At 29.9% G+C, this 12,001-nt stretch overlaps 1 protein-coding gene across 2 annotated transcripts; it reads left to right on the top strand.

Annotated features, from left to right (window-relative positions):
- The first annotated feature begins 5,407 nt into the window (after positions 1-5,407).
- Positions 5,408-9,497, top strand: LOC103838616 (endo-1,4-beta-xylanase 1). 2 transcript variants are annotated; one of them, XM_009115067.3, is made up of 8 exons: positions 5,408-5,725; positions 5,832-5,876; positions 6,021-6,403; positions 6,484-6,637; positions 6,706-7,058; positions 7,132-7,309; positions 7,626-8,165; positions 8,240-9,497. In XM_009115067.3, exons 1-8 carry the CDS (start codon positions 5,657-5,659, stop codon positions 9,365-9,367), a joined length of 2,850 nt encoding a protein of 949 aa, XP_009113315.1. In that variant the 5' UTR covers positions 5,408-5,656; the 3' UTR covers positions 9,368-9,497. The 2 variants fall into 2 exon arrangements, with proteins under 2 accessions (XP_009113315.1, XP_009113316.1); XM_009115068.3 differs by having other exon boundaries at positions 5,408-5,751.
- The last annotated feature ends 2,504 nt before the right edge of the window (positions 9,498-12,001 follow it).

The raw sequence follows: 12,001 nt of genomic DNA, 5'->3' as shown, positions 1-12,001 counted from the left end.
GGTTTAGGGTTTAGAATTCAAGAGGGGGGGTTTTGGGGATAGAATTTCAAATTTTAAAAATTAAAAAGAAAATTTCAAAATAAAAAATGCTATTTTGGTCATTTTAGTTTTTAGAATCTATTTTTGTGTCAAAAACTTAAAAATGTCTATTTGAGAAAATTACTATGTGCCATGCATTTATAAAATTTGATTTGATAAAATAATAGTAATAAAAAATTCAAAAGTAAAACTTCTAGCATTAAACATCATATGTTATGTTGGAATTCCTAGTTATGTTGGCATTCTCAAAGTTAACACTGTTTTCGAAATGGATATAAAGCTGTGTAATACAAAATGATGTTTTAGAAGTAAGTATTTTACTAAAATTATAAAAATGTATTTGAAATGTAAAAAAATATACAATGAAACTTCTATAAATTAATAATGTTGGGACTATACCAAAACTATAATTTTTTATTAATTTATAGAGATATTAATTTATCGATATACTAATTGAACCAAAAATTCAATTTGAGATTATAAAATTATATTATTTTATAGAGATTTTTAGTGTCTATTACTTTATAAAATATTAATTTAAAGAGGTTATACTATATAAAAGAAAATTTTAACAAATAGTTAAGTGAGTCTCGAGTATCCTCCTACTTTTGGGATGAAAAGATTAATTTAAATTAATTAATTTATTACTTAATTATATATATATATATATATATATATATATATATATATATATATATATATATATATATATATATATATCTTTTTTTGTTATCAACTTAAACAGACTCAAACTGACTCTGTAAACTAAATGGGAAGCTCCGCATCCATATGAACGACGTCCTTGATTCTTTGCACTGCGTGCTATTTTGTCCGCCTTTATATTTTGGGTTCGTGGTACATGAATGATCGCTGAGCCGATGAAACTTTCTTTCAAGATCTTGATATCTTCCAAATAGCTTGCAAAAGATGGTCATTTTTCTGGTTCTAAAACCGTCTTCACCAATTGAGAACAATCCGTCGTAAATATGACATGAGACTGACATAGATTCTTCATATATCCTATTGCTCAAGGTAGTGTTTCCATCTTTGAATGAAAAGGAAAGAGATTAACCCTGACATTTTTTGCCTCCATCAAACCATCAAAACATGGTAAAATACTATAACAACTTTGTTCGAAAAAAATATTACTTAATTATATAAATAGTAACTTTTAAGAATTTAAATGATTACACGATTTTTTATTTTGAACTAAAAATATTTCGTAATGATCTTGATTTTTTAAAAGCTAATGATTGATTTCTTGTGTACATAAAAACAAGTTAATAATCACAGTTAAAATAAATTATTAAAATAATATATAGATAATGTTTTTATATATTTGTTTAATTTTAATGATATATCAAATAGTAGTTTGTTTTAAAATAATTTATTTATACCATTTTTCTAAACAAAAATCGAATCCATGATTTTATTATGCTAGTATTATCGGTCAAAACCTAAATAAGAAATTCAGAACATAACCTGAGTTACACAACGTAAGCCTATGCAAAAAACATCTCTACTAATAAAAGGGACCTTTTGAGGCTCCATAGAGCGTCCACATCAGCAAAAAAAACTTCTCTCGAAAGATGACACGTGTCATAAAATATAGTTTTACATTTTAATATTACAAATATTACAAATTTTTGAAAATTATAAATAATATGTAAACATACAACACAAAAAATAGAAAAACTACACTAAACATATGTAAGATTATCATTTTTCACTTAAAAAAAAAGACGGCTTATCTCCATAATGTAACATTACCGTTTTATAAAAAAAAACAAAAAACATTATATATAATTTCAAAAATAATAAATATATGTAAACATACAACATAAAAAAAAAGAAATACTACATTAAACATATGTAAGATTACTATTTTACATTTTTACTAATAAAAGGGACCTTTTGAGGCTCCATAGAGCGTCCACATCAGCAAAAAAAACTTCTCTCGAAAGATGACACGTGTCATAAAATATAGTTTTACATTTTAATATTACAAATATTACAAATTTTTGAAAATTATAAATAATATGTAAACATACAACACAAAAAATAGAAAAACTACACTAAACATATGTAAGATTATCATTTTTCACTTAAAAAAAAAGACGGCTTATCTCCATAATGTAACATTACCGTTTTATAAAAAAAAACAAAAAACATTATATATAATTTCAAAAATAATAAATATATGTAAACATACAACATAAAAAAAAAGAAATACTACATTAAACATATGTAAGATTACTATTTTACATTTTTATTTAAAAATAATAATATGTAAACATACAACATAAAAAATGGAAAAACTACATTAATTAAACATATGTAAGATTGCCATTTTTCACTAAAAAAAAGACGGCTTATCTCCATAATGTAATATTACTATTTTGTAAAAAAAGTATTATATATAATTTTGAAAATAATAAATAATATGTAAACATACAACATAAAAAATGGAAATACTACATTAAACATATGTAAGATTACCATTTTACATTTAAAAATAACAATAATATGTAAACACACAACATAAAAAAATAGAAAAATTACATTAAACATATGTAAGATTACAATTTTCACTAAAAAAACGGCTTATCTCCATAATGTAACATTACCATTATATAAAAAAAAAGAAAAAAAACATAAATATAACTATTTGACTATTTGTCCAAGTTCTTCTATTAAACATTGCCGCTTTACACTAAAAATGGAAAAATACATTAAGATTTAAACATCTATCTTAAAATATAAAATATATAAATTAACTAAATATAAAGTATAAGAAAGAGAAATACTCAATATATAGAAAAATAAATAATAAGTAAATATTATAAATATACAAATTATATATACAATAATAAGTAAATGCACAATTTATAAAAAATGGAAAGAGTATATTAAATATTAAACATCTATCTTAAAATGTAAAATATAGATATTAAGTAAATAGAAAGTATAAGAAAAAGAAATACACAACTTAAAAACAATGGAAAAAGTATATTAAGATTTAAGCATCCATCTTAAAATGTAAAATATAGATATTACGCAAATAGAAAGTATAAGAAAAGGAAATACACAATTTAAAAAATGGACAAAGTACATTAGTATTTAAACATCTATCTTAAAATGTAAATCTATCTTAAAATATAAAATTATTAGTAAATAGAAAGTATAAGAAATAGAAATACACAATATAAAAAAGTAAGTAAATATATAATATAAGTAAATACCCAATTTAAAAAATGGAAAATTACAAAGTTTTAAAAATATATCTTAAAATTTAAAATATAGATATTACATAAATAGAAAGTATAACAAATGAAAATATACAATTTTTAAAAAATGAAAAACGTACATTAAGATTTAAACATCTATATTAAAATGTAAAATAGAGATATTAAGTAAATAAAAAGTACAAGAAATAGAAATACATATACAGGAAAATAAATAATAAGTAAATAATAAGTAAATAATGTAAATATATAATATATGAATTATATATATAATAATAAGTAAATACACAACAACATTTAAAAAATGGAAAAGTTCATTAAGCATTAATCATCTATCTTAAAATGTAAAATATATAATATAAGGAAATACACAATTTAAAAAAATGGAAAATGTACATTAAGATTTAAATATCTATTTTAAAATATAAAATATAGATATTACGTAAAAAAAATAAGAAATGGAAATAAACATTTTAAAAAATGGAAAAAATATATTAAGATTTAAACATCTATCTTAAAATGGTAATAAATTATATAAAAATGGAAATACCACATTAAAAAAAAGTATAGTTTTACATCAAGAAAGTCCCTATAAAACTCATTATACCATCAACATCAACCTCACACTATCAAGGAAAGCTTCAAAACACTCGAGCAAAAAAATGGTTCCACCATTAACCCTTGCCGTCCCAAAAACTTTTAATGACCTTGAAAGAGATTTTTTATAAGAACGAACTTTTTATTAGGTGGATTCATTGTTGGAAACCCCGCAATTTCCAAAGGGCAAACTTATTCAGGGAATTGAATTGTTTTTCATAGACTCAAAGGTATTCTTACAAATTTAAATTAATCTAATCCATAATTTTATTGTTAATATTCATACTAACTCTTTCATGATCAAACCATTACATTTAATATCCATTCAAGCGTTTATCCCAGAACACTTCCTTCCTCGCCGAATCCGGTATTAGTTCATGTTGGTTTAGTATCGTTTTTGGTTTATTAACCGGTTTAAGATAGTCCTATTGTAAATATAATTTAACTTGATTTAGCATATATTATGCTTAAAATAACTTAAATTAAATAATAGTAATTATGCTAAAAATATAATTGTAGAGAGTTTTCAAATATAGTTTACAGAATATTATAGGTGATGAATTTACTTTATTAAATTCATTTATTACTTCAAACTAAGTTTTTTTTTAAGCATACTGAGTTATAAATATCAATGATGGATTGATGAGTATAACATGAAGACAAAAATATAATTATTTGATTTTCAAGATAAGAAATTCAGCTTTTATTCAGTTACTCAATATATAACATCTTAAATTATTTTTTAAAACATACACATAATTTATATATATAGATTAATCTTCCAAACTTAAACTATTATATTATATATGAATAATGTTTTTAAATAAAAATAATTTCTGATTTAAAAAAATAAAAACAACAAATGGTTATTTTCAAATAATGGATGTAATTTACATTATACTATCATTTAACAAGTATTAGATACGTTTTGATATATCATTATTTTATATTTCCAGAAAACAATAAATTGTTAAACATTAATATCATCTAGGTTAAGTATACGAATAAAACAAATTCAAACATCACTAAAAAATATTTACATAAACATTATAATACAATAATTTAATCAAAAAATACAATTCAAAAAGAGAATATTCAAAAGAATAGTTATATACTTAATATTTGAAAATCAAAGATATTTTTGCTAAAATTGTACTTACCTGGCCAAGGAGATCGACCATCTTTTTACGAATCGATCGATTGTTGAGCATGTGATCGATCCGAAAATACTCTGCAGTTTAATTAAATATCTAAAACATTTATTCCAACACTCAACAGATAGTTTTGCTAAATATGATAATTAGATAGCCAACAAAATTACAAAAAAATATTTAAATAGTAAAAATTTGTTAATTGAACGTGTTAAAATTTAAAATAAATTTTAATTATGACATGCATCTTAAGATTTATAAAAATATATATATCATAACCTATATATAAATAATTTAACAACTTAAATTAGAAAAAAAATAAAAATCCCGGGCGTAGCCCGGGTTAATCCCTAGTTAATTTTAAATAGAAAGTTAATGTCTACCGTATTTTAATAATTTTGCATTGTCTTTTCGTAGCACAACCTCCAAGGGACTCTACATAAAATCCCAGAAAACAGAGCGCTCATCCGTTCTTCAAGTATTTAAAAAAAAAAGAATTAAATCTTCAAAGAGTTTGGTTGGGTAGCTGGTCCCGCTGCTTTTTCTTGGAGTTCACTTGAATCCTGCGATTAACTTGATAGATCCACCAAGTAGCACACAACAGTTTGATCTCTGTGCTATATAATGAAGAGATTCACGGTCTGCTGCTTCTCAAATCCAATTCACAAGAACAAAAATCACAATCCAGACAAGGTTTGTCTTATCCTTTACACACAAAGGTTGAATATTTGTCTCTTTTCATCAAAGTTTTCTCTGACCGATATGCTAACTTGTTCTGGGTCTGATTCTGTTCTGTTAGAAACTAAGAAACAGCATGGAGATTTCAAGAAACGACAATGGAGAGGTTAGGGTTGCAAGGGTTTGATTGTCTTTTCGATATGTTCCTTTCTTCATAGACAAGTCTTGTTCACCTTTTTCACACACTTTCTTGAAATCTAAGCTAAACGTTTTGATTCGATCTTTCTCTGTTTAATCATGTCTCTACCAGCATGCAAAACAGAACAACAACAACAATGTGACACCAGTCATCGGTTCTGATCGTACCAATGTTATTGTGAACCATGACTTCTCTTTGGGGACGCATTCATGGCATCCAAATTGCTGCGAGGCATCTATTGTCACCGCAGATTCTGGTATCCCTCACGGTGTATTAGACCCGTCAAAGTATGGCAGCTATGTAGTTGTCAACAACAGGAAAGAAACTTGGCAAGGCTTAGAGCAAGACATAACAAGCAGAGTGAAACCTTGTTCTCTCTATAAAGTTACTGCAACTGTTGCCGTCTCTGGTCCTGTTCAAGGATTGGAAGAGGTCATGGCCACTCTGAAGCTCGAAAACCAACAATCACCAACAAACTATCAGTTCATCGCAAAGTAAATGCCTTTTTTACATTTATAATTTTGTCTAATATTCACAAAAGAAGAACATATTTGTTTATTTCTGAATTTTGCAGAACTTGTGTATTCAAGGAGAAGTGGGTGAGACTAGAAGGAATGTTCTCGTTACCAAGCTTACCGGAGAGAGTTGTTTTCTATTTGGAAGGTCCTTCACCAGGGATTGATCTCTTAATACAGTCTGTTACCATTCACCTTGAAAGCGATCCTGAGGTATATAACTAATCATATCAATGATTATTTATTTGCCTTAACTCTTACCTATTTGATTTTCTTTGAAGCTGGAACGACGAGAGGCTGTTACAGTGGAAGATGAGAATCTTGTAGTGAATCCAAACTTTGAAGATGGACTAAATAACTGGTCTGGGAGAAGCTGCAAGATTGTGTGTCATGACTCCATGGCTGATGGAAAGATAGTTCCACAATCTGGAAAAGCTTTCGCTGCAGCGACAGAACGCACACAGAGCTGGAACGGTATTCAACAAGAGATTACTGGAAAAGTTGAGAGGAAACGTGTATATGAAGCAACCGCCGTTGTTCGTATATATGGAAACAATGTGACAAGTGCTACTGTGCAAGCTACTCTATGGGTCCAGAATCCAAATCAACGTGACCAATACATTGGCATTGCCAAGTTAGTCTTCTTCTAATAGTTCAGATCAAGAATCATTATAAATGCTAAAGTGGATGTTTATTTTTGTTCATAGTGTGCAAGCAACAGACAAGGAGTGGATACAATGTAAAGGGAAGTTCCTCCTCAATGGTTCTGCATCACGGGTAGTAATTTACATCGAAGGTCCGCCTCCAGGAACCGATATTCTCCTGAACAGCTTAACCGTAAAGCACGCTGAGAAAATTCCTCCTTCACCGCGCCCAGCCATTGAGGTTAGTCCAGAGATCCACATCACATTTTAACCACAGTTTATATGTGAAGATGATGTAGGTGAAGCTACAATAGTGCAAAATCTAGTTTAGCTTATTAATCAATCAAAACTGAATACAATTTTAGACATTAACAGTTATTTATAAAAAATCCTAAAACCGTAAAAACACTAAAATAATAATAAATATAATATTTAATAAAATAATTAATAGAGTAAACAATAAAATATTTTATATATCTGTCAGACACAAGTTCTGCATTCCTAAAGAACAATTTTGTATTTGAGAATAAGGTTTTATTTGTTGTATTTTGTTATAGAATCCTGCATTTGGGGTGAACATACTCACCAACAGCCAGTTAACTGATGGTACAACCAACGGCTGGTTCCCATTGGGGAACTGCACGCTAAGCGTAGCAGAAGGCTCCCCTCGCATTCTTCCTCCAATGGCAAGGGACTCGCTTGGACCACACGAGCCTCTAAGTGGTCGCTACATGCTAGTGACTAACCGAACACAGACATGGATGGGTCCAGCTCAAATGATCACTGACAAACTTAAACTGTTCTTGACATACCAAATATCAGTTTGGGTTAAACTCGGTTCCGGCATTAATAGTCCGCAGAATGTTAACGTCGCACTTGGTATTGATAGCCAATGGGTAAACGGTGGACAAGTCGAGATCAACGACGATAAATGGCATGAGATTGGTGGTTCTTTCCGAGTTGAGAAGCAACCATCAAAGACTTTGGTTTATATTCAAGGCCCTTCTTCTGGCGTTGATCTCATGGTCGCTGGCTTGCAGATTTTCCCTGTTGACCGGCTCGCGAGAATCAAACACTTGAGAAGACAAAGTGACAAGGTATATACACAAAACACTGCTTCAGTAATCTTTTATATCAAACGAGACTTTATAGTAATTTTCTTGATATACAGATCCGTAGAAGCGACGTTATCCTCAAATTCTCCGGTGCTGATGCTAGCAAACTGTCTGGAGCTACGGTTAAAGTTAGACAGACAAGGAACAGCTTCCCTGTGGGAACTTGCATCAGCAGATCAAGCATAGATAACGAAGATTTCGTCGAGTTTTTCTTGAAAAACTTTAACTGGGCGGTCTTCGGTAACGAGCTGAAATGGTACTGGACGGAGCCAGAACAAGGGAAGCTTAATTATCAAGACGCGGACGATATGCTCAACTTGTGCAGTAGCAACAACATAGAAACAAGAGGACATTGTATCTTTTGGGAGGTCCAAGCAACTGTTCAGCAGTGGATACAAAACATGAACCAAAACGACTTAAACACCGCAGTCCAAAACCGCTTAACCGGTCTTTTAAACCGGTACAAGGGAAAATTCAAACATTATGATGTGAACAACGAGATGTTACATGGATCATTCTACCAAGACAAGCTTGGCAAAGACATAAGAGTCAACATGTTCAAGACCGCACACCAGCTAGACCCGTCAGCAAGATTGTTTGTGAATGATTACCACATAGAAGACGGGTGTGATCCAAAATCATGCCCCGAGAAGTACATTGAGCATATTCTTGACCTGCAAGAAAAGGGTGCGCCTGTAGGAGGAATTGGGATTCAAGGCCATATCGATAGTCCAGTGGGTCCAATTGTTTGTTCAGCTCTAGACAGACTAGGAATCCTTGGTTTACCGATATGGTTCACGGAGTTAGATGTCTCCTCCATTAATGAGCACATCAGGGGAGATGATTTGGAGGTAATGATGTGGGAAGCTTTTGGACATCCTGCGGTTGAAGGCATCATGTTATGGGGATTTTGGGAGCTGTTCATGAGTAGAGACAACTCTCATTTGGTTAATGCAGAAGGTGATGTTAATGAAGCTGGTAAAAGGCTTTTGGCTGTGAAGAAAGATTGGCTCTCTCATGCTAATGGACATATTGATCAAAACGGTGCGTTTGCGTTTAGAGGGTACCATGGAAATTATGCTGTTGAAGTGATTACTAGTTCATCTCAAAAGGTTCTTAAAACGTTTGTTGTTGAAAAAGGAGATTCGGCTCAGGTTATTACTGTGGATCTTCAAGGTTTGTGATTATTTTGTGTGATGCATGTGTGTTTATTAGTGTGACTATCTAATTTCAAAATTCTCAAGCTTTGGTGTTTGTATATCGTGTGAATAAAAACTTTATATCAAAAGTATTTTTTTATATGGTGGTTTGCTTCATTTTTGGAATTTGAAAACATACAAGTGGAATGACACTGGAAAAATAGAAAAACACATGTTTTTAAGCTAAACCTAATTAAACCTGAATTTTTAAAGTTTAGTTTATAATATTTATATTTTAATAAAATAATCACTAACATATATATATATATACACACATATATATACACATATATATATATATATATATATATATATATAAAGATAAGTTTGGCATGATTCATGGATCTCTTTATCTCAAGATATAAAGCCTTTCTGCCTCATCAGAGAGGATGCTTTAAACTTCAGAGTCTCCTATCTTCTCACCTCAGACTTTCTATGGAATATAAGGCGAATAGAAGAATTACTACCTGAGATGGCCTTGCAAATAAAATGTATCCGTCCAAGACAATACATCATGGAAGACATGTACATCTGGCAGCCACTCCAATCAGGTGTCTATTATGTAAATTCGGGGTATCACTCAGCAACTTCTTCGATCCCTATCCAGGTGGTCCAACAACATCCCTTGGATTTTTACTGGAAAAAGGACGTTTGGAGGAGGTCATATTCGCCAAACTCAGAGTTTTTCTTTGTTCTATTTTCAAGAAGGCAATACTTTTAGGGGAGGACCTTTTGCGTCGAGGTATCTTGAGGAACTCAACCTGTCCAAGATGTGGGGATGTGAAAACAGAAACACATATCTTCTTCAGCTGTCCGTTTTCACAAGGGGCTGGAATCTAATCCAGCGCTCTATGGCAGTTCCCATAGCTGCCTCCATCAGACTTCGAATCAGGTATCGTCCGGGCAAGACAATTGACTTGTCTGCCTCCTCTTGGAGTCACCTGTAATATCTTCCCCTGGGTATGCTGGCTTCTATGGACCTCTCGAAACAGACTGATATTCGAAAGCAACACGCATTGTCATAAGAAGTGGGGCTAAAAGCAATCATAGCGGCGAGAGAATGATGCATGGCCCAAACAGTCATACCCAAAAATCAGCATCATGCCTCATCTCACAAAAGTCCTAATCTCCAACCGGCTCCTGAGGGATCAATAACTTGCAAAACTGATGCGGCTTGGGATGAATCTACTAAAAGAGCTGGATTAGCATGGATCTTATCTGATTCATAGAATCTCCTTCATCATCGAGGCTCCTAAACCCAAGATTTCATCGGCTCACCCCTGATCGCAGAAGCTCTAGCAGTCCGCTCGGAGCTCCAATCAGCAATCATCCTTGGCTTCAAAATCATACAAAGAAATCTTCAGCATAGTGGCAAACATGTCCATGTTTCTTCTATCTTTGACTTTATCTCTTTTGCTTTTTTTTCTAGGTCTGAAAACTCTAAAGCCGATTTTATAGCAAAAGACACTCTCTGCTTTTGGGCCCTCTAATAGGCTAAGCCTATTCTTAAGTTATAAATTTGGATTGCACAAAAAAAAAGGATAAGTTATTATTGTTTATGATGTCACATCATACATCATCAATTGTTTCTACTAAGTTGACACAACATACAAACTATAGTTATAATGAGATGATAAAGTTAATCAAAATAAAATACATACTATTTTTTAAAATGTAGATGATACAAAGAAATTAGAAATATGAAATGTCATTTTAATATTAAATATATAATTATTACCAACATAAATATTAAAAAATAGAATGGTCATACTCGTACTTATATATGTGTGTGCTTTAATATTTTAAGATTAAATTCTTATTCTTACAAAGATATAAATCCTGTATATAGAATATTCATTTTTATGGATAAAACAAATTTCAGCCTGAAATTTGAAGTGATTTGGAGTGATTTGATTTTTATTTGGGGTTAGATGATTTTAGGTAAATTTTCAAAATTTAGTATGATTTTTGTTAAGCAACTCTGGAATCTTATCTAGAACTATGAGATTTGGATTTTATTTTTATAATTAAAAAACTCCACTCAGACACTTTAAAAACACTTGAAACATTATAAAATTTACAACTTAAATATTTTTCAATAACATTAAATTTTATAGTACTTTATGAAATGACGAATTCAATAATACTGAATTTGAAAGCAGTTTTAAAATTTATGTTTGACTAAAGATGAATTATCATTTTAATACAAATCATTTTAAATTTGTAGTTGAAAACATCTCCCTTAACTGTAGAGAAATCATTATCATCTATAAGTACATCGTATATCAGATAAAAGTAAACATGTTTTTGATGATAAAAATTAATTGTAAACTTCACTCAATATATAATAAATTATTTATATGTAAGAAAGTCAATGTAAAAAATTCTATTTGAAAATTAATAGTAACATTTATTTTAAAGATTCTACGCGGTTATTTGGATTACGGTTATTTGGATTACATTAGTTATTTGATTTTCAAATATAGTAATATATAAAATATAAACAGCATATTTCATTTTTTTTGTAGTTGCCAACTTGCCAAGCTAATTTTTATTCCTTACTTTTAACACAAAATTTTCCGGACCAGTCAAACAAAAAATACACACAATATCGCATAT

This window comes from Brassica rapa, chromosome A09, assembly GCF_000309985.2.
Source record: "Brassica rapa cultivar Chiifu-401-42 chromosome A09, CAAS_Brap_v3.01, whole genome shotgun sequence".
NCBI lineage: Eukaryota > Viridiplantae > Streptophyta > Magnoliopsida > Brassicales > Brassicaceae > Brassica > Brassica rapa.
This window is presented reverse-complemented; position numbering and strand designations above follow the sequence as displayed.

Excerpts from the sequence above, each read along its gene's own strand:
- LOC103838616 (XM_009115067.3), top strand. The coding sequence starts at position 5,657 with ATGAAGAGATTCACGGTCTGCTGCTTCTCAAATCCAATTCACAAGAAC. Across the intron at positions 6,404-6,483 it reads AACTATCAGTTCATCGCAAA|AACTTGTGTATTCAAGGAGA; the intron begins GTAAATGCCTTT and ends TGAATTTTGCAG. Across the intron at positions 8,166-8,239 it reads TGAGAAGACAAAGTGACAAG|ATCCGTAGAAGCGACGTTAT; the intron begins GTATATACACAA and ends CTTGATATACAG.